The sequence below is a fragment of the Drosophila nasuta genome, chromosome 2L (assembly GCF_023558535.2).
Source record: "Drosophila nasuta strain 15112-1781.00 chromosome 2L, ASM2355853v1, whole genome shotgun sequence".
Classification (NCBI taxonomy): domain Eukaryota; kingdom Metazoa; phylum Arthropoda; class Insecta; order Diptera; family Drosophilidae; genus Drosophila; species Drosophila nasuta.
Window position 1 is genome coordinate 14,387,544 of NC_083455.1, and position 22,688 is coordinate 14,410,231.

A 22,688-nucleotide genomic window follows, 5' to 3' on the forward strand; every position below is an offset into this window, starting at 1 on the left:
TGGCGTATGTGTAATATACGACTATGCCAACAATGAGTGATAAAATGTTGCCATTTAGTTACGATTTATTACTGCCACTTATCCGGCCCATAATTACGAATTTGACTTAAGGAAATTGAATACTGCATTTGCTTGCGAATCAATTTATTTAAAATTTATGAATTTATGCAGCTTCCTCCGCTGGCTCCTCAGGTGGTGGCGCCTCCTCGTCTAACGTGCTGTCACGCACCTCCTCCTCCTCCAGCTGAGACGTTAAGACGCGCTTCTCAACTCGACTGGAGCGCGGCGTTGGTTCCGGTGTTGGTTCTGGCAAAGGAGCTAAATATGGCATGCCAAAGTCTTCGGGATCGAAATCTTTCAGAGTTTCCAGACGCTGCGTGGCCAACTCTGAATAACAGCAAGGCAACTCTGGATCGGGCAGCATTATCACCTGAAGTCGAGCATCTCGCGCCGCCTGAACACCCTTCGTAGTGCCATCGAAGGCCAGACAACAGTCCGGCGGAGGACGCTCGCAAAACAGTTCCATGGCAAGCAAATAACAATCCGGCTGCGGTTTGGGTTGATTGTATTCATCTGCGCAGAGCACATGATCGAACAACTCAAAGAACTCTTCATGGCCGCGTATCTTTTGGCAGAACAACGAACGTTTGCTGGATGTGATTAAAGCCAAGCCAATGCAATTGCAGTGCAAATGTTGCACTAATCGCTCGACACCTTCCATTAGTGGGGGATTCGCAATCAGTTCGCAGGTGTGCTCATTTAGCTGCATCAGAAACTGTTCCCAAACAATCGGCAAGGAGCATTTGCGGCATATTAATTCGGCCATTTCGGGTGTCTCCATTGGGCCGCATTGCATTAAAACCGCCTCGGGCAGCGTTCTATTATAGGTGGCGAGCAGTTCTCGGCAAGCGCGTTGATAAATGTGTCGAGTATCTAGAAATTACGCGATACTATATATCATTACAATATTTAATAACTTCTGTAGCTTACCGAAGACGGCGCTCTCGAGGTCGAAAATGCAGTAGGAGACGCAGGGTCCGCAGCATGGCGACGGACAGCAGCGCAGGCAACGCGGAGACGTTGCCTTAATAGGTGCCTTGTTATTGCCCATAAGGAATGACCGAATATGTTTGTTAAAATTTAAAATTTACGAATTTAAGTATTGATATTTTTGAAAATGACAGTTTGTCAAGAGTCAGAAAAATGTTAATTAAAATACAATAAACAAAATGCAATACTTTATATTTATTCAACTTTTTTTTTGAATGGTAGACAACAAAACTAAAATGTCAAGAAAAATTTGTAAAAAAAAAAGAATTACAAATTTAAATATAACGATAAATAAATAACTATAATAAATTACAAATTTCTTTAAAAAATATATTTAATTTTCAGCTGATTGCCAATATTATAACTCTCTTCAATCTAAATTCAATGAATGAAGGAAAGATTTATTAATCTGTATAAGGAAATAATATTTTTTAATGATGTACGAACATATACATACATACATATGTAAATAAAAAGCCCCAAAATAATAGTTTTAGTAAAAAATAATAATTAAAATGTAATTAAATTTTACAGATTTGAATTTTATTTTCAATATCCAATATTCCTGGTAAAGTTAGGCGTCAAAAACAAGCAGAAAGCTTCAACACATCAAGCTTTACCTAGCAATGAAATATTCGTACACATGCATACAAGCTCCAACATTCATAGTAATATGTTAGTATGTAAATGTATTATTGGATAGTGCTCTTGCCCAATACTGTACTTCGAAATTAAGCGAAGCAAAGGACTCGGTCAATATTGTGGGACCGCGAAAGCAAGCATTGAATTCCAAACGGAGCGATTAGAAAAAGACACTTTTCGAATTTAAAGTACCGAAAAGACGTGATGTCAAAGCGTAGGCGTGAGCAGTTCAGCATGCGTAAGCTATGAGCTAGCAACAACTGCACACTTAATTTCGAACTCGAACAACAACAACAATCAACGCAGAGAGCAGCTCAAAGATCTCTCACATAGTAGTACAAAAGAGATGAAAGAGAGAGTGGTTAGCGCAACGTTCGCCAATTGTGACGTCACCAATGATCGTTGCATGCAAATCGAAATGAACTTTTGCCATCTGTTTCGCTCATCAATATTCTGCGATGCTACCTGATATTAAGAAGCTCTTTTTTCAGTCAGTTTAAATCTCACGTTAACTCGAATTGTACGGTAAAATAAAAGTGCGTGTTAAATTGGTGTTTAATTGCAATCAAAGTGTTATTAATATTATTACTAGTGCGTGTCTCGATGTTAACAATATGTATTTAACAAATTTAATGAATGAAATGTGCTTAAGCGCTGAAAATCTATGCAGCCCCAAAACCGATTATACACTGCTTTTCCTTGGGGTGAGTACAAAATGAATGTGAATGTGATTGTGAATGTGAGAATATGAGTGGTTGTGTGGTAGCATCAACGACAGGATTAACATGTGTCGCCGACGACGCTGAAAAGCTTTCCGTAGTCCTTTGCAGCATTCCACTAAATTAATGTTAAATAGCATGGGTCGCAAAAGGTGGCAGGGGAGGACAGCAAAGGGCAACAGCTGCGGGCTCAGCATTCAGACAGCGGCATCCATGTTTTGTTTGTGCATATGCATGTACGTGTGTGTGTGTGTTCTGTTATAAAGCATTAATCAAGCATACCTGCTGGGCTGAGAGAGCGACCCACAAAGAGAGCAAGAGAGTGGAGAGCTTGGAAGTTCAGCCGATATCAGGGCAGTAGCAGGGGCGGGGCCTGCGGCTTTGGCCTTTGCTTGTTTTCGGTGGCGACAACGACACACACACACACATATGAACACACACAACAGCACTAAATTGGCGCTCATTATGATGGGCATGCAGACACACATACACATATACGAGACGAGTGAGTGTGAGTGTGTGCACCCCTGCAATTTTCCGGCTAAATGGCATACATTAATTAACGGGACTTGGCCCTTGCTTGCTTGGTAGCAGCAGCATTCATTTGGCCAACAGCTCACGAAAAGATTAATGATGCGCTATTAATGTGTAATGACAAATGTTAGTGCAGTCTCTTTGCTCCCCAATCTCTCTCTCTCTCTCTGCCTCTCACTCCTTATCGCACTCTCACTTTAACTTCTGTTGTGATTTCCTGTTGTTCTCGCTGTTGTTATTACCGGAACGCATTTTCCATTTGGCCCCAAAATGATTGAAATAAATATTTAATTAAAGTGCGCGCAAGTGTAACAATATCAACAAACAGGCTCTAAATTTTCATAAAAAATGCAAGAGCACGTTTCGATAAAAACAACGACGACAACAATAACAACAAAGTCAGCCGTATGCAATAAAGTGCGGTCACGGTTAAACCAAAAAACAAACCGGCGAAAAGCACATAATAGGAAGAGTCGAAGGTCAAATCCCCTTTCGAATATATTGAGAAAAATAACCTTAAAGAAAATTTAAAAACCTATACAAATTTTATAAAATAAAAAAGCCAGTATTATGATAGCATTTTAAATTTTCTAATTACCTAATTATTGTAGCAAATTTTTTCCAAAGAATTGATTTTCAAAAGCTTTTTCTACAATTCATGGGAAACATGAAAAATTCCAAGAAAAACATATAAAACATTTTTGGGATGGGAAGCAGAGCAACATTACATCAGGGGTATCATTATTAATACAAATTTGAAAAAGTAAGAACATAGGAAAATATATTGAATATTTTATATATATTAAAAAAGTCTACTTTAGTTATTTCAGCTAAAATGCACAAAATTATACCAAAATCGCATATTTTTTAAATATATTTAGTCAAAAAGTTAACTTAAACACAAATGAAATAAACAGATTGAAATATGAGTAAAAGTGTGGTAAATACCCGTGCATTTTCACTTTACCACAAACAATTTGATATTATCAAAGCGACCCGCCTATTAGAGTAAAACAAAGACAAGCAGCAACAACTGGGCCAACGTCAAGCATCAAAGTGACAACAACAGACATTAGGAGACGCACAAGCACACACACAGTCATATATACAGTTATAGTACTTATATAGGAAGCGTGCCACCCATGAGATGGAGATAACATGCAGCAGAGCGAGATGGCTGATGGGCTGATGGTTGCAAGTAGAGTGCTGCGCTAGGCTGTTTCAGGCAAACAAGTAAATAAATGACAAACTAAAGCCAAATTAAGTAAATAAAATTGTTGACGCTGTCAGGCGCATAAACTGACACTGACACAAAATGCGACATGGGGACATCAGAGCAGCCAGCGGCTGACTGACAGCACATGTGCACCCGTGTCCTGTTCTGTACTGTACTGTCCTGTCCTGTCCTGTCCTGTTCCCAAACCCATGTCCCGTGTCCGACAACGGGCGCTTTGCCAAGTGGACAGCACAGTCAGTCAGTCGAAGTGCACCCACAGTTGTCAAATCAAGTGAAACACACTGAAGCGACAGTAAACAGCTGACATCAGAGCAACAACCGAGCTCAGTTCTTAACATATAATGCATACATACGTAGGCAAATATTGTGGTTTATTATAAACATTGAATTTAAATGCGTTTCCTATTAATTAATAAATTTAATAATACTTTTTCGGTATTTTTACATTTCTTGTCGCTGCTTCAAGTTCTCTTAATAAGATGTTGACTATTTTTAAATAATAATCGGGAGTATAATATAAAAATAATTTTAATGATTATGTTCCATTTACTTAGTGTTCAATATTATATTATTGAGCTAGATTTTGATTTCTAAATTAATGTATTTAATGTATTTAATTGTATTGCATTTATATTTAATTATTCGATAATCTTTGATATCTTCTCCGTCATATTTTGCATTTAGTCAGTCTTCAATCTTATATCATTTGATTCTCAATTTACTATTGAGTTCTAATCTGCTTTCTCTCTAAATTCTTGAATGTATCTAGTCCTTATTTTTATATTTCGCTACAGTTGCATTGCCCCTGTAAAGGACATGAGCTTCTGTCATACCTGTCTTCAGATACATGAGCAATTGCTATTCTCTAGAAATTGAAAAAGTGCGATAACCTTTGCGGTCTTCATTCTAGACAATCGCAAGCCGTAAAAATAAAACAATGCCTCTATATTGTTTTCACAATGGGCAGACAAACGCTGACATGTGTCAGAACGAAAGGCGCACAATTTATCAAAAGGCAACAAATAAAACAAACCAAAAAGTAACAAAAATATACCAAGTTATTCGAGCAATGCGAATACGAAATACCCTAGGTAATAATCTACTATTTTGTTCACCTCAATAGCTGATAGTATAAAATTATACTCTGATCGAGTGCATCATTGCCGTTGGCAAATGTTTCTATAGAGTATTTCAAATAAATCCAAAAACTAACAAGAGAATTGTGGACAATGCTTTAAAGCGAGCGAATGGAAACCAAAGCTGACAGACTAGAACCAAAAACCGAAACCAAGTCCGAGTCCAAGTCAAGACAAGTGCTTTGAAAGGAGACACTGACAATGGTCAACGACAAGAGGCACACAAGAGAGAAAGAGAATGCGAGAAAGATAGTGGAAGTGAGGGAGTCAGATATTCCCAAAATTCATACAAGACAGAGACCGACTCTTATGGCTGAGGATGTTGAATGAAAAATTGACGCTCAGCCTCCTTCATTCTCCCCATGCGAATTGTTGGGCTGATGGGTTTTTGTGGTTGCCGTTGGAGGGAGTGGGAAGTGGGATGTGGGAAGTGGAGGACAGCGCTTGGCTCCATTCATCACGCCGAAAGCGATGCAAGTTTCCGGCTCAGTTAAGGAAACTGCAAAGAATTCTCCCGACTGCCTGACAGAGTCTGGCTGACATGCGATTATTATTGTTTATGTGTGCGATTATCCAGTGCATGCTTTATGGAAATACCACAGCGATTTTCCGACTTGTGCTTCTACTATAAATCTTCCCATTAATTTGGTTACAGAGTATTGTCTGTTAATTCCATGAAGGTTGATATGCAATTTGAAAACTTTAATTAAACGAAAGATTTCATATGAATAATGAAAATATTTTTGTTACTTGTACTAGATTTTTTTTACTTTAGTATAACCAATATAGCATTTCAGTATCTACGATGCAATATAATAGTTTAGTATATAATATTAGTATTTTGGTATCCATAATGCAATATATTATTTGTCATATTAGTATTTAGTGTTTCAGTATCTATAATTAAATACTATATTTTAGTAAATTATTATTTTAGTATTTACCACTTTATTAGAGGCAGTATAATATTTTAGTATCTATGATGAAAAATAAAATTGTAGTATATTAGTATTTTCCTTTTTATGGTGGATTATATTATTTTGGTATTTTAGTATATATAATTAAATATAATAGTATATTAGTATTTCAGTAATATGCATTATATTTTAGTATTTAGTATTATTGTATATATTATGCTATAAAAAAATATGCAAATTGTACTAACATTACTTCAGGAAATTCAACAAAGCTTGTAAAATAAGAAAGAAAATATTTTCCTTATTGAGTCTTCTTTCTATACTAATTACAGGGTATCTCGCTAGTATATAAAGTGTCCCCCATTCGATCTCCACGACAGCAATTGTCCTTGTTGATTTTGGTTATATGTTAAATTGCGCAACAAATGAGAATTTTCTCGTTTTTGCCGCTGCTCTTGTTGATGTTGCATTTTGTTGGCGTTGTCTATTTTATTTTGTGCGGTTTTTATTATTGTTTGCTTGGCTGATGCCCTCCATCTACGCTCCCCATTCACCTCCACCCCGCCCGGAGTCCACCGATGTCTTGTTTATGTTTCATTAAGTTTTTTGTCATTGTCAGACTGCTGCAGCTGCAGCCATGTGTGTGCTGCTGCTATATGTTGCTGGTTGCCACACGCTTTGTGCCACTGACTGATAAAACTAGTCGCAGTGTTGACTTTAACCCAGCCCTCTGACCTCCGCTGTCTTTCTTCCAATTCCTCATACATACACACACACACACACACACACACACACATGTTGACCCGCTTGGCTTTGTTGCGTTTTATAGTTACAAATTAACAACAACAAAAATAAAAGCAATAATAATAATAAGAATAATAATAGCTGCAAAAAAGCATATGAATATATGCCATGCGTGAGTGTATGTGAGTGTGTATTTTGTTGTGTTTGTTTGTCTGGTTGGTTGGTTGACTTTGGCTTTCTAGCTTTTTGCCTGACCAAATGCAACAAAATAAAATGCAATTACGCTCGTATCTATGGCACTTGCAATTGTTTTCTTTTTGCCCAACTTGTGTGTATATTTGAGTGTATGTGTGTGTGTATGTGTATGTTTATTCAAGTCATGTTGTGTAATTTAATATTGAGGTCAGTGCTGTCGACTGTAATTTACAAAAGTTGCCATTTTGTTTGGCTCCCGCAAAAGAAACCGCTCAAACAAGTTTCGGTTACTTTTTTTTCTGTGTGTGTGTGTGTGTGTGTGACATGGAAATTGCTCGAATTTCCTATACGGAAATTGATTATCATCAATTTGGTATTCAAAATGTTGAGTAAATTTAAATTGTAACTTATATTTTAAATTTAGCATCTGAAATCGAAGCTAACATTTTTTTTTCAAGATTAAAATAATGTATATAAAAAATATTTGTAGTAAAAGTACTTTTATTTTAAAATTTTTATAAATATTTCAACAGTTTCTTTAACATAAAATACAGAAATTGCAAAGATTTCATTTCAGTTCGATATATTTTTATTTAAAGAACATGCCAAATTTGTATTAAATTAATTTATGTAACGATCAGTACATTTTAAATTTAATTCGATCATCTTACAGCACTCTAAACGCAACAACCTACAATGTTAATAAGTTTATAATCATCAAAGTTCGTCCATATTTATATATGCATATATTGAGAAATCATCACACATAATCTCATATATTCCAATGATATTTGAATGTTCTTTTATTATAATGTGAAATAATTGTGTCGTTTGTTAAAATTTGTTCTATTTTGGCATTGCTTTTAGTAGTTTCTTTTTATTACGATGGTGTAATGTATAAATCGGGAAGAACCTTTAATATTAATCATTTTGATATTTAAAGTTTGTCTTGCTCGACAGAAAATCATTCTAAATATTTTTCAAATATTTCAAAAATAGATTACTAACGAGTTACCACAAAACTCGTTAGAGTTTAGTTACTCGTCAGAGTTGAAATTGCGTTCCTGCGCAAACTCAACAAAAGTCGCTCCATTCAGCTGAGCACAAAACAAGCGAAGGCAATTCAAATTGTCCAAAACAGCTGCTGGCGACAAAAGTCACCACGGAACTGAAGGGACTCAAAGGACGTTTAGTTATTTGGGGGTCAGAAGCGGAATCAGAATGCGATGAACGTGCTTAGCAGGGGAAACAGGGAACTGAGAGTAAAAAGGAGTACGGAATAAGGGACAAATAAATGATGAATTCACCTGGCTATGCGGCCTTTTGTTATTTTTAATGTTAGAACATAAAAAATTACCATAAATTGACAAACGTAAAAATATTAATAAAGAGCGCGTACGTTCCGTACATAAACCTGATTGTGATTGGGCCAGTTGAGAGTTGCGTGCATGGCACTTAAAATGTTTTTTTTTTGTATCGTTTTATTATCGCAAAGGATTTTGTTAAGCATGGCAGCAGCAACGGCATTGCGACTGTGTATTTAAACGTAACATGAAATATGCATGAGAATCTGTCTGTGTGCCAGAATCCTCAGACTCAAACCTGAACCTGATCCTGAACCTCTGGAACAGCTCGTCATCAGGCAAGGCCAAAAGTCGTCCAACTGTAAAAGCGGCTCAAAAAGGACGACAACGATTCTCAACAATTTGTCCATCTGTTTGGCCGCCAGGCAAACATTTTCATATTGAACCAAATAACAACAACAACAACAAAAGACAATCCAATGCAATGCAGAAAATACATATTTCCAGTAGAGCAACTTTATTAATAGTATTGTCATTCTCTGGCTCTGGCTCTGGCTCTGGCATTGACTACGTGCGCTGGCATAATTATGGAATCCTCCCCACAATGCTATTGCATACGCTGGCGACATCCTTTTGGCCATAAAGGTCCTGGTCTGTCCGAAAATTGCCAATCGCCGAGATAATAAAAGCACATAAATGCGAACCGCGTGCAGCAGCAACAATATTTTAATTAACTTAATTAAGCCATTTTTATTTGCCACTGTCAGGTGTAAACTCACAGAGGCGCACAGCACACACACACATGCACACATAAATACACAAGCACACACACACACGCATGCAGACGAGCTGCCTTCATCAGTCGGCGAACATTGTTTACCTTATGATGCAGCTCGATACATAAAGATTAACTCAAAGGACTTGATCGATGTGCGGTGCCAGCTGTTGTAAAATTTAAGTGGTCATATAATATAGTTGAGGCTGGTTGAACTATAATATACCCTGTTAAATAATTTAATAGTTCACATAATTCAAATTCCTATTTTTAATTTCTTTTCAAGAATTCTTAAATTTAAATTTGAATTATTTATTTTTTTTTGCTATTTATAGTCTCAAATTTCAGGTTGCCTGGCCAAAGATATACCCTGTAATGACAATAGTTCCATAGTTCACATAGTATAAGTTTTTATTTGTTTTTTAGGAATCTTGAATTCTTAAATTTAAATTTGAATTATTCAGTTTTAATCTTTTTCCAATTTATAGTCATAGAATAGAGTTGTCTGACCAACAAAATGCCCTGTAATGGCTATAACTTAATCGTTCTCCCAATTTAAGTATAATTTAAATGTTATTCTATTTATATGTTTATTTAATTCCGCTCCTCGCGAATTCTGAAATTTAATTTTGAAGTATTCATTTATATTTTATTTTTAAGATTTAAAGCCTTTTTTATAATAACATTATTTTATGCCAAATTTGAAATGAATTTCCATTTTTTTTTTTATATATTATCTTATAACCTGTTCTTACGAATGAGATGTCTTCTTATTCACTTTGCTATCTATATTTAACTTTGTTAAAATATGCTTCATACAGTATCTTAAAGTCGAGCTACTGCTGTTCTGTTAAATCACAATTTTTATCAGCAGCAGCAGCCGTAGCAGCCCACGCTTAACTCAAATAACAATTAAATTGTGTGCACAATTAATCTCACATAAAAAATTCAAGACCTTGAACTCATTCTTCACAATTTAAAACTTTATTTCTGTATTGTTGTTTCAATAACCCACATATTTCTTAGGTTTTAACGGGGTTCCCTTTACATTGACCAACAAAACTTCTTTGTCTTCCCACGTTACAAACACATGATTCACAGAATTATTCGCGAAATCGTGATAGATCTTTGCACCCACAATGCAATGCCAGTTATTCGATCGATCAATATTGTTGAACTCTTTTCGCACGTGTTTGGTTAACTGGCTGAGATTGTTGTGGTGTTGTGTTGCATTTCGAATAATATTCAAAAGATATTCTTCCAGTTGTGCTTTATTGTGTAACAATTCCCAATTAGTTTCAATTGTTTGCTTGAGTTCATTAGCGACTTCCAGACGTTGACGTTTCTGGTTTTGAAGTATATCCCTTGTTTCAGCGAGCCGCTTGCCCAGTTCTTCGGGATGATTTATCAGATACTCTTTTTCTGTGTGATTTAATGCCACTGTTCCGAACAGCAAATAATTGACAAGTGATAAGTATATTATGCAAATACGCAGCATCGTATTTGAATTTTTTTATCTGTCGGGTTCGCCAAACGAAATGAGACTAAACATTCGTTCGCTCTCATAAGTTTCAGCTACTCTCTCTTTTCATCATTAGTTTCTGCGATTTTTGTGTTTTCTCATTTTGTAGAACAACTCATTTTTGGAATTTCCCATCAAAGAATTTTATTTCTACAAGATTTATTTATAAACAATGATTGGCTGAATTGTGAGCATTAAATAAATTCTCCCGTTGTTTATAGTGTTCAAGTTTAAGTGCATTCTATATATAGAATATGTATATAAATTTGGTTTATAGAATCTAAATATAATATATTCATATTTGTAATACATATGTGTTTTTATTTAAAAACTAAATTTTCTCTCCCACCGCTTCTTAGAACTGACATTAATACGATAATTGATGAATTGGAACCAAAAGCATTATGTATTTTGACTTGTACACTTGATTCAATTCTTATCGAAATCTGTGAGCGCTTTTGTACGAGTATGTGCGTGTCTTTGGTGATTGGTTTTCAAAAAATACCCTGTAATGGCGATACCATCATTGTTCACATAATTTAAATTTATATTTTTAATTTCTTGAATCTTGAATTTCTTTTCACGAATTCTTAAATTTAAATTTGAATTATTTATTTTTAATTTTTTACGATTTACAGTCTTTAATTTAATATTTTTGACTATAAGTGGTCATATAAAAAAGTTTCGGCTGGTTGACCAAAGAAATAAATAATGGCTAAAACTTAATCGTTCTCCTAATTTAAGTATAAATATATACTTATTTAATCGCTCCTCGCGAATTCTGAAATTTAAATTTGAAGTATTTGAAGTAGCAGCCCACGCTTAACTCAAATAATAATATAAACTGTGCGCAAAATTAATCTCACATAAAAAATTCAAGACCTTGAACTTATTCTTCACAATTTAAAACTTTATTTCTGTATTGTTGTTTCAATAACACACTTATTTCTTAGGTATTAACGGGGTTCTCTTTACATTGACCAACAAAACTTCTTTGTCTTCCCACGTTACAAAGACATGATTCACAGTACTATTTGCGAAATCGTGATAGATCTTTGGACCCACAATGCAATGCCAGTGATGCGATCCATCAATGTTTTTGAACTCTTTTCGCACGTGTTTGGTCAACTCCCAGAGATTGTTGTGGTATTGTGTTGCATTTCGAATGATATTCAAAAGATGTTCCTCCAGTTTTCTTTTATTGTGCAACAATCTTTGATTATACCTGAGTCCGTCCTTGATTTTACGGGTGACATTCTGATATCGAGCAATCTTCGTGTCAAGTGCAGCTGTCGCTTTAGCCAGCAACCTGTCCAGTTCCTCGGGAATGTTTAACAGCTGCTGTTCTGCTGTCTCATTGAATGCAACTGCTTCGAACAGCAAATAATTGACAAGGGCAAAGCAGATTATGTAAGTTCTCAGCATCGTATCCGAATTTCTTGAACTGTCGCGTTCGGCAAGCGAAGTTAGACTGAAGCTTCGTTTGCTCTCATAAGTTTCAGCGACTCTTTTTTTTTTCTTTTATTTTTTTAATGAGTTTATCAGCTTCTATGGCTTTTGCGTTTTGTAATTACGCATGGAATTTCCTTTCAAATAATTTTATTTCTACATTGCATTAAAAAAAATTCACTTGTTGATAATTTTTTTTTAGTTTAAAAGCAGTCTTGTATAAATAGAATATGTATGGAACGAACTGTGTATTTGAAACATGTTCATATTTTTAATTTGAGTTTTTATTTAAAGCCTAAATTTGTCTATCACCGTCGCTTAAACTGTTCATTATACCACTTTTAAGTACCGATAATTCATGAATTGAAACCAAACGCATTATGTATTTTGACTCGTATACTTGATTTAATTCTTATCGAAATCTGTGTGCGCTTTTGTATGTGTTTATCTGTGGTGATTGGTTCTATTAGTTGATTAGTTTTGCATTTGTGGGTTTGCCATCATAACATATAATATTCGAACTGTGGTTTGTGTATGTTATTTCAATCTCCCTAATGTTTTGTGGAAGATATGCTATACAAGATGTATCTGTGTGTATTAACAGTGCCATTTCAAATCTCCGAGTTTTCTGTGTTGTGTGAGTGTATGCGTCTGGGTTTACAACAAAATTGTGAATAAGCTATTATTATTGGTGGTTTTGGTAACGGGGAAACAAAGAGGAAGGTGTGGCAAGGTGGCAAGTTAACCGCTCTTGAAGAGTAATATGGCCACTTGCCCCAAGTAGAAATAGATGAAGTGACGTGTCTCATGGGTCACATAGGAGCCAAAGTTGCGGCCGACAATGCAATGCCAGGTTGGATTATATTTCTTGTCAAACTCCTTCTTGATGTATGCTGCAATGTCCTTCTCGATGTTGTACTTCTCCAGCGCCTGTGTTGCACAATCCACAGCGTCCTGTTGCATCTCCTCGCTCATGTCTGCATTCTTGATAACTGCCTTGCGGTCCGACATCTTGCCTCTGTGCTTACTCTAACTGTCGAGAGATGCGTATGCAATTTAGTATTAATAACATTTGCAAAATGCAATAAGCACTTACCGTATGGGTAGACGCCAAAAAAATATTTAAAATATTCAATATTATGACAATTTTCGGATAATTTTGCAGTCACAAATTATCAAATTTCTGAAAGTGTGCTAGCATTAGTTAAAATTTGACTGTTCATGCAATGGAGACTTAAATACAAAAACAATTTTGACGCTCATCAAATTTTTGTTTTGTGCTTGCGACAAAATCACAGGTGACTAGAGAACATGTGTTGCAGGGTTGCAATTTGACAGCATTAGAGATGAGCAACAAGCTTACATTGCCAATCGATTACTTATTGTTATCGTTTCATATAAAAATTTTGTTTTTATTTATCTTTCAATTGTGCGTTTATTTTTTTTGGAATATTGTAGTATAAGAGTTGCATATGTGACACATTTTTACGATCATACTCTTTTCGCTTCGTTAACCGCTCTTGAAGAGCAAAACAACCCAACGACCCAAGTAGAAGTAGATAAAATGTCTTTTCTCATGGCTCACATAGGAGCCAAAGTTGCGGCCGACAATGCAATGCCAGGTTGGATTGTACTTCTTGTCAAACTCTTTTTTTAAGTATTCCGCAATGTCCTTCTCGATGTTGTACTTCTCCAGCGCCTGTGTGGCACAATCCACGCAATTCTGTTGCATCTCCTCGCTCATTTCTGCATCCACGATAACTACCTTGCGGTCCGACATCCGGCCTCTGTGCTTACTCTGTCGAGAGATGCGTATGCAATTTAGTAATAATAACATTTGCAAAATGCAATAAACACTTACCATATGGATAGACGCAAAAAAAATATTTTACATATTCAATATTATGACAATTTCCGCATAATCACATGTGACTAGAGAACACGTGTTGCAGGGTTGCAATTTGTCAGGATTAGAGATGTGCAACAAGCTTACAATGCCAATCGATTACTTATTGTTATCGTTTCATATACAAATTTTATTTTTCTTTATCTTTCAATTGCGCGTTGCTTTATTTGGAATATTGTAGTATAAGAGTTGCGTATGTGACACATTTTCCCTTTGTTAACCGCTCTTGAAGAGCAACACAGCCACCTGACCCAAGTAGAAGTAGATAAAATGACGTGTCTCATGGGTCACATAGGAGCCAAAGTTGCGGCCGACAATGCAATGCCAGGTTGGATTGTACTTCTTGTCAAACTCTTTTTTGATGTAGGCCGCAATGTCCTTCTCAATGTTGTACTTCTCCAGCGCTTGAGTGGCACAATCCACGCAATCCTGTTGCATCTCCTCGCTCATGTCTGCATTTTTGATAACTGCTTTGCGATCCGACATCTTAGTTTTGCAATATTTTCTGTGTAATGTAAATCAAACATTAACATTCTAAACGCAAATGCAAGCTATTTACTTACCTTTAGATGTAAATCTAAATTAAATTTTTGTTAGCTTTACAGGTTTTTTCCTAAAGTTTAGAGTTACGAGACATTAGTCGAAGCTGACTGAAAAATCAATTTGTGGGCTCAAACTTACACAATAATCCGATTTTGTTTTTATTTTATTCTGATTGAAGTTTCGGTTGGCAATACTCGCAATTGAATCGGGAAGTTGATAGTATTTGCTATCGTTATCGAATTATTAGATTCGTTTAAGTCTGAAGTGTGACCGTAATTTCAAAATTTTACTCTTATAATTGTATGTGCGTCAAGATAGCTCCACAACTTTAGCGTCACATATCTATAAAAAAATATCGGCTAAAAAACCTTTTTATTTTCGTCTTTTTACATGATATTTAAACTTAAGTTTAAATGCAAAACAATAGAAAATTAAATTATATTTCTATTAAATCCATGTTCGTCAAATTTCATGCAGTATTTATGCACTAAAATCGTGATTCAAAAATTGGGGTAGCAACATTTTTGCAAATATCTCGGCTTTGACGAGTTGTCGGCCAAATCGGCTTATGACAAGTTATAGAGTATTGTTTTATAAATATACCCTCAAAAATTCATAATTTTAAAACTTTTCGTTTTTGAGATATTTCAGGAAAAGTACGATAACCTCAGCTCCAGCCCCATACAAAATGAGCACAAAAAATCAATGCTGCCGATTAATGACCGTAACTTGTTTTTGACTTTCTTGTCGGCCATAGCGCACATTATACTTTCGTAGATACAACTATAATGAAGATATACAGCAATTTTGGTTGAAATCCAATTATCTGTTTTTGAGAAAATTGGCCTTTTCCTAACCCGCAAAAACAAGTTCATTTCGCAGGTGCATCAAATCACTGGAATCAGCGTCAGTGTTAAGTAACACCATTTGGACTTTGGCGGGACTTCAAATACTTGCAGAAAATAACTAAATGAAACAAATATTACTATAATTTAAAATTACATTTAAATACTCTATTTATATATATATATTACTTTGTTATAATTAATAAATATACGCAATTTTATATTCTTATTTAAATCGTAATTTTGCAGTTTACTTGATCACTGTTAGCGGCAAAACTTTATGTTAACGCTATCATCAAATTATTCTTAATATTGGCAGAACTTAAAGGCCATGTCGCGCTATTTCATTCTATTCGAATCAAATAGACAAATATTTTGCTTTTTGTTTTATTCAAATCGGTTAAGCCGTTTTCGGGAAAATTCAATTCTTGTGATTATTGCCAAACTAATATTACCATGGTGGCAACACGTGTTACGGCCGAAAGTTGGGCCACCCTTTATGAACTTGGTGGCAACTCTGGAACATAACGGAATAGTGCTGTATGTTCTGCTAAACAACAACTTCTGCACAAGTGAAGTTAAAAGTTTATAAAGTGAGAGTAAACAAAATATTGAAAATGCCACGTAAATTGATGTCCACCAAATCGTAAGTACATAAAGTAGTACATATGTGTATTACATCCGGTGCGCACTTTAAGTGCAGTATCATACATACATATACATATGTATATATATGCATGTATATATATATGCAGTGGCGCTTTTGTGACAATGCAGCGGCCATTCCGGGAAAATATAAATTGATTGGAAAAGTGTATGTTCAAAGTGAATAATATTGTTTTGAATTTTCAATGCCATAAATATATATTCGAAGTGTTTAATTATATATATACATATACATATATATAGATATAAAATTTTTTTTCTCAATATCTGAAAAGTCCCTGTACTGCCTTTAAAGCGTCCCTGTATTTAATACAAGTAATAATTTCAGAGTCGATGGCCTTAGTAGCTAGCACTTCCTTCTTTTATTATTGTGTATAATAAGTAACATGTAAATAAATAATTTCAATGTTTCCTTTGCATTTATAGCAACTATGGATACAAGAATGCTGTACAGGAGGCAGTTTCCGAAGGACTAATTTCCGGAAGCACACTTTCGACGTTGGATTACCAAATATTGTTGGACAAACTAAATGCCAATCAGAAGCGAGTGGTTCCATTTGCCAACACTAGCAAGACTCGTTATGCCTTGCTAAAGTGCTTCCAACGTGTAAGTATTAAAAATTTGAATTTAATATATGTAAATATTTGTTGATCATTTCAATTCAATTTGAATTTTTATATAGTTTCAGGCAAAATCCAATGATGTCCCTAATGGAGTCTATGTATTACCGTAATCAATGAAGCGCACACTAAACTTTGGATTCCCATTTGCTTCAGTTTTGACCCTGATGACAGTTGCGCGCTGATAGTGTTGCTTATGCATTGCCAGAAGCTCCAGGCCCGTTGTAATAATGCTTGGATTCTTCACATGCCAGCTAAGGTGCTGTGGTGAATTAATTAGTTCAGTCGTGCTGTCGATGCGATCCAACAGTTCATTTGGTTGAAAGTAAAACTTGCTACAATTTACAATCTACAAAAACCAAAAAGATTCGTATTTATTAGTTAAAAACTGTGTCGTTCATTTATATATCGGGATTTTGCACTTACATGTGATAATTTGCCTGCCACAATCTTATCAAAGAGGGAGTAGCTCAACATTCCATTTCTTGCATGGTGGCACCCAGGTGCTGTCACTGACAACTCCAATCCCGTGTTGTTCAACATACTTAAGAGCACTGGTTTTTCTGAAAAAAAGCATACAAAATTTAATGATTAAAGAATCGAAACCTTAGATATATAGTTAACATTTTCATGAAATATGGACATTACATTTAGAAAATATATCAATTAAAGCGAATTGTACTTTTATAGGGCGATATGCATTATTTAGACGCATTCTAACAGCCTTGTAAACCTCGGTCGCGACATGAATGGGATTCATGTAATTATATTCATCGTCATCCTCTTTGAATGTTACAAATATCTTTTCAGAACCATGCGAAAATGTAACATCCATTTTCTTGACCGGAATTTTTGCCTCTAAAAATAATTTCTTAATCCGTCGAGTATATAATTAACCCATATACCGTGGCTCAAATTTAGTAGACAGTGCGACAAGGATCGTTGCCATTAATAGCTCGGTATATGTCGTCCTCGTAGTTCTCGTTTGCTTTATCGGCGCGCATGAAGAGAACTCAAACAAGCACAAAACTGCCGAGCCCATTGGTGTTCCGAATCCTTTTGCATTCTGTCCTGACATATGTTCAGATACATCTAAAAAGATTTCAAAATTCATCAATTTTACAGTCAAATACTTTGCGAGTATATTAGGAGACTTTACTAACTTTGTATGTACATGCGATATACAGCAATCGTGTCCGACCCAGAATCATCGGAGAAAGCGTAGCGCTTTCAAAAAGCTTCATTTTGCCCTCATCTTTCAGTGAGAAACAATCCACGAACAGACATTCCAGCAGCTATGATGCTATGATGTGAATGAAGAGAAGATGCTCCAGCTAAGGTCACTCTACTTGGCTGTCGCATAGGCATCTTGCTGACTCTTGTGGAACACATGACGCAACACATCGCGAGTGGAGCGACGCAAACTGTTGCGCAGCGTGTGCTTCTTCTCGTTGGTCAACTGTTCGATGCGCATGTATTCGGTTTGTGCCACATTCGAGCGCAGCTTCATTGTCCGCTCGCTGCTGTCCACAATGGAGATGTCCGCCGGCCGTTGGGATTCCTCCTCCACAAACAACTGCGGTTGCGTCTGCTTCTGCGGTCGGCGACGCAAACTGTGGCGTATGCTGCTAATTATGTTGCTGTGCTTCCTCGGCATGCTGATGCTGCATGGGATGCATTAGCTTGCGTATGGATTTACGTATAATGTTGTGCACGCCGTGGCCACCATGACTCTCTGCAGACTTGGCGGATTTGCTGGATGCAATCGATTGCAGCGACTCCTTGCTGCCGACATTCACATTGATCGTTGCTGCCGGGCGATAAGCGCGCACAAAACGCGCTGGCGCCTTAAAGTCCAGCTCATCCTCATCCTCATTGGTTTCGGACTCAGCGGCATAGGCTACATCCTCAGTCACCACCGCAACATCCTGTGACTGTGGCTGCTCCTCAACCACCACAGCTTGCTCAACTCGATTGTTTCACGTATTTCGGTCAGCGTCTGCAGTGCAGACTGCGCCGCGGTAGCAGCTGCTGATCCGCCGGCGAAGGCTCCAACTCTTTGATCTCAGTCAAGACTGAAAGATGTTCTGGCTGCTCAACCTCGCTAATTTTTGGCTCCTCTAGCACACCATTCTTGCGCAATTTGGCCTCATTAATGCTATTCTCCAGCTCCAGCTGATAGCGATCGAGCTCCTTGCCAATGTCCATGGTGCTCTCCTCCTCACTGATGGCGCCCAGGGAGCGCTTTGGCTCTGACTTTGCCAGCGGCTGTACTGGCGAGAATACCAGCTTTGTCGGCAAACAGTTTGCTGGGCGTCAGATGAGCCAACTCCAAGCCATTGAAGTCAATGCGATAGCCCATGGAGGGCGCAAATGGTAAACCAATTTTGAGACTAGTCGGCAGCGGTTCCTCGCTGAGTGCCGGATTCTCCACACCGGCTGGATTGCAACTTGTAAGTATTTATACGCCTTGAGTGTTTACCTTACAAATAATAAACATGTTCAATTATTTTGCAGTCGAAGAGATATGCCAATGCTGCAATGCAAATTGTGTAACGTAATGTTAGAAAGCGTCACCTAATTGCGCTTGCACTTGCTTACACAACTACATCGCGATCGGGAAAAGCAGATCGGATGGAAACCTCTGTAAAATGCAGTTTATTAAATTTAATTTAAGGTTCGTCCATTATGGACCTTTGTATAATTTAAAATAACGATCTGACCTAAAAATGTGCCTTCAAGAATTAAAGCAATTTTATTGAAAAATGTTTGCTCTAACTATATAATCATTATTTTAATTTTCATATGTAGCCTAACTTTGAGAAGGTCATTTGACTTTTACACAAATTCTTTAGTGATGTAAAACAACTACAATTAATAAACACATTTTGAGTATGCAAGAAAATCTGAATCTTAAACTTTCATTGGGACCCCAAGAGTTGTATAGTACTAGTCAGCTAATACTCCAGCTTCGCCAGCGTTAATTTAATATACATATACATATGTTAGTTAATGTTATTGTGTTTTCTCAACTTCATCAAATTCTTAAAACTAAAATTTAATGATATGACTCCCGCTGCAAATAAGAGCAGCAATATTAACGTAGAACTCTCATTTCAGCGAATACAACTCAAGTTTATTCATGTTTGAAGTCTGGAAAACAAAAACAAACATGCATATTGGAAAATTGAAGTGTTAATAAACTCAACTTACAGATCAAATTAAAAGAAACCGCTTCTTATTGTGCACTTATGTATTTTTTTTAAATTTACTTTAAAAGAAATAACTTTTTCGGGGCTCCTTTTTAAGCTAGTCACCAGGCAGAACAAATAACATTATATAAAAAATTTTAATTTCCAGGAAATAGTTGCTAAAAACAATGCAGGGCAGCGTTTCTAATTAGATTTGGTCTTTTTCTTGTTTGTTTAAGGTTAAAATGTTATGTTTTATAATATTTTTGATATCGGATACATTATTTCATTTCGCCGACTTACACATTTTTCTAGACAAAGTCAAGACAAACGCTAGTCAAACTAGCGTTTTTTGTCACGTGTTTTTATTAATAATTCGAAAACGACAACTATTGGAGGCTAGTCTTATTTTCAAAATTTTTGAAATGTACATACGTAAAAAACATTTTGCAGGGGTCAGCATATCTGATCGACATCCACTACATGCCGACTTTGACGCAGTTACAAATATCAATCCATTGAAATACCAAACACAAAACTGCTAGAAAGGCGTTTCGTCGTCTTCCTCAACATGACCACCAATGGAAACTTTGCTGACAAAATTAAAATATATATGTATATATTTATTTTTAATATTAAAATTTAGTGAAACTTTAATTGGTTGTGCCGCCGCCGCCGACGCTGCTGCTGCTGGTGGCAGTGACGGGCGCCTTCTTATTATGGACACGCATATGCACATTGAGGCCTTTCTTGGATCGGTTAGAGGTGGTCTCGCCGCACACTTCGCACAGTACTTCACCGCCAGCGTTGCCAGTTGTTGCCTGTTGCTGCTGGGAGGCGGAGACAACGACATTGCCGGACGTTTCATCCATGGAATCGTCAAGGTAATCTTCACCCTCCTGGCTATCGCCAGTCAACTAAAAAGCGCAACCTATTAGCAATTTCAATTGGCGGGCTGTAGTTCTTACTTACCAAGTGCTCCTCGCGCTCAATGTCCAGGATGTCATCGGCATCAACTTCGCCAATTACTTCGTCCGTCTCCTTGAGGCCCAAACGCAAAAGTTCGTTGTTACCGACCTTGCGCTTTAAAATGTACACATTATTCGCCAATAGCAAACATTCCATGCAAATTTGCTGTGGCAAACGTGCTGCGGCGCCATCTTGCGGCTCATACGACAAGCCAACGCAAAAGGTGAGCATCTCTGCCACCGTTGTGCTGCTCTCTCGCCCAATGTCGATCTTACATTTCAGCGTTTTGTAGTCTTTACATGCCCGGGTGCATACTCGGCACATTAGCACCACGACCGCTTTGTTGCCGCTCATCTTGAAAAGAACAAGTGAATTAATTAAATAATTAATTAATTCTTGTTATATTTCTTTACTTACTTTACAACTTGTCCGTTCTCTGTCAAAAATACAAATGGAAGAGAGCTTAAAGAGCAGAGCGGAACACTTTTAGTGTGACCAGTTCACGGTTGTTCAAGAATCTTTTGTAATGAGAAATACCAAATGCAAAATTACGATTTAAATAAAAATATAAAATTGCGTATATTTATTAAATATAACAAAGTAATATATATATATAAATAGAGTATTTAAATGTAATTTTAAATTATAGTAATATTTGTTTCATTTAGTTATTTTCTGCAAGTATTTGAAGTCCCGCCAAAGTCCAAATGGTGTTATTTAACACTGACTGGTTCCACGCTGGTTCCAGTGATTTGATGCACCTGCGAAATGAACTTGTTTTTGCGGGTTAGGAAAAGGTCAATTTTCTCAAAAACAGATAATTGGATTTCAACCAAAATTGCTATATATCTTTCTTATAGTTGTATCTACGAAAGTATAATGTGCGCTATGTCCGACAAGAAAGTAAAAAAAAAGTTACGGTCATTAATCGGCAGCATTGATTTTTTGTGCTCATTTTGTATGGGGCTGGAGCTGAGGTTATCGTACTTTTCCTGAAATATCTCAAAAACGAAAAGTTTTGAAATTATGAATTTTTGAGGGTATATTTATAAAACAATACTCTATAACTTGTCATAAGCCGATTTGGCCGACAACTCGTCAAAGCCGAGATATTTGCAAAAATGTTGCTACCCCAATTTTTGAATCACGATTTTAGTGCATAAATACTGCATGCAATTTGACGAACATGGATTTAATAGAAAGATAATTTAATTTTCTATTGTTTTGCATTTAAACTTTTTTAATTTTAGTTTAAATATCACGTAAAAAGACGAAAATAAAAAGTTTTTTTTAGCCAATATTTTTTTTTTTGGGAATGTGGCGTTGCGGAGCTATCTTGACGCACATTACAATTGTTGCCCTTAAATCGATTGATTTAATATTTTGTCTTACCGATATTTTGGTACTTTTCATCACTGAAGAACAATGGTAAGAGCCCACAACAAACGATATTTGCCTAACACTAAAAACAATTGATAAAACATGGCACAATAGATTTTCTTTAAGCACTATTTTAAATGCTGTAATAGAAAGCATAATTGGCTTTTCAGTTTTTTGTGGTTTGATTTGGAATATGAAAGACTTTGACTCGCTGGATGATGGCGATTACTTTGAGGACCGGAATCTTGTTAGAGTTTCAGGCGTATAAAATTAGCACGCAATCTTCTGAAATTGCATGACAAATTGCACACCGGAATTTGCACTTACCGAGCGAAATTCATTC

The 22,688-nt window shown here is 36.3% G+C and overlaps 5 protein-coding genes and 1 pseudogene across 7 annotated transcripts; all 6 read right to left on the bottom strand.

Annotated features, from left to right (window-relative positions):
* Positions 1-127: 127 nt before the first annotated feature.
* LOC132798862 (probable pseudouridine-5'-phosphatase) lies at positions 128-1,210 on the bottom strand. Its single transcript, XM_060810855.1, has 2 exons — positions 991-1,210; positions 128-933 (listed from the first exon to the last, which is right to left on the bottom strand). The coding sequence occupies exons 1-2, from the start codon at positions 1,109-1,111 to the stop codon at positions 164-166; spliced, it is 891 nt and encodes a 296-aa protein (XP_060666838.1). The 5' UTR covers positions 1,112-1,210; the 3' UTR covers positions 128-163.
* Positions 1,211-12,602: 11,392 nt separating this feature from the next.
* Positions 12,603-13,501, bottom strand: LOC132795884 (dynein light chain 1, cytoplasmic). Of its 2 annotated transcripts, none has more exons than XM_060806835.1 (2): positions 13,321-13,501; positions 12,603-13,253 (listed from the first exon to the last, which is right to left on the bottom strand). In XM_060806835.1, exon 2 carries the CDS (start codon positions 13,233-13,235, stop codon positions 12,966-12,968), a length of 270 nt encoding a protein of 89 aa, XP_060662818.1. In that variant the 5' UTR covers positions 13,236-13,253; positions 13,321-13,501; the 3' UTR covers positions 12,603-12,965. The 2 variants fall into 2 exon arrangements, with proteins under 2 accessions (XP_060662818.1, XP_060662810.1); XM_060806827.1 differs by having other exon boundaries at positions 12,603-13,257; positions 13,321-13,493.
* A 122-nt stretch (positions 13,502-13,623) lies between these two features.
* Positions 13,624-14,196, bottom strand: LOC132795865 (dynein light chain 1, cytoplasmic-like). The gene is made up of 2 exons (XM_060806796.1): positions 14,086-14,196; positions 13,624-14,022 (listed from the first exon to the last, which is right to left on the bottom strand). Exons 1-2 carry the CDS (start codon positions 14,086-14,088, stop codon positions 13,735-13,737), a joined length of 291 nt encoding a protein of 96 aa, XP_060662779.1. The 5' UTR covers positions 14,089-14,196; the 3' UTR covers positions 13,624-13,734.
* A 62-nt stretch (positions 14,197-14,258) lies between these two features.
* Positions 14,259-14,883, bottom strand: LOC132795870 (dynein light chain 1, cytoplasmic-like). Of its 2 annotated transcripts, XM_060806818.1 has the most exons (3): positions 14,812-14,883; positions 14,694-14,743; positions 14,259-14,635 (listed from the first exon to the last, which is right to left on the bottom strand). In XM_060806818.1, the coding sequence occupies exon 3, from the start codon at positions 14,614-14,616 to the stop codon at positions 14,347-14,349; it is 270 nt and encodes an 89-aa protein (XP_060662801.1). In that variant the 5' UTR covers positions 14,617-14,635; positions 14,694-14,743; positions 14,812-14,883; the 3' UTR covers positions 14,259-14,346. The 2 variants fall into 2 exon arrangements, with proteins under 2 accessions (XP_060662801.1, XP_060662794.1); XM_060806811.1 differs by lacking the exon at positions 14,812-14,883 and having other exon boundaries at positions 14,694-14,801.
* A 1,909-nt stretch (positions 14,884-16,792) lies between these two features.
* LOC132786773 (uncharacterized) lies at positions 16,793-19,636 on the bottom strand (annotated as a pseudogene).
* A 1,002-nt stretch (positions 19,637-20,638) lies between these two features.
* LOC132798854 (uncharacterized) lies at positions 20,639-21,462 on the bottom strand. Its single transcript, XM_060810845.1, has 3 exons — positions 21,383-21,462; positions 20,969-21,319; positions 20,639-20,913 (listed from the first exon to the last, which is right to left on the bottom strand). The coding sequence occupies exons 2-3, from the start codon at positions 21,317-21,319 to the stop codon at positions 20,650-20,652; spliced, it is 615 nt and encodes a 204-aa protein (XP_060666828.1). The 5' UTR covers positions 21,383-21,462; the 3' UTR covers positions 20,639-20,649.
* Between the last annotated feature and the right edge of the window lie 1,226 nt (positions 21,463-22,688).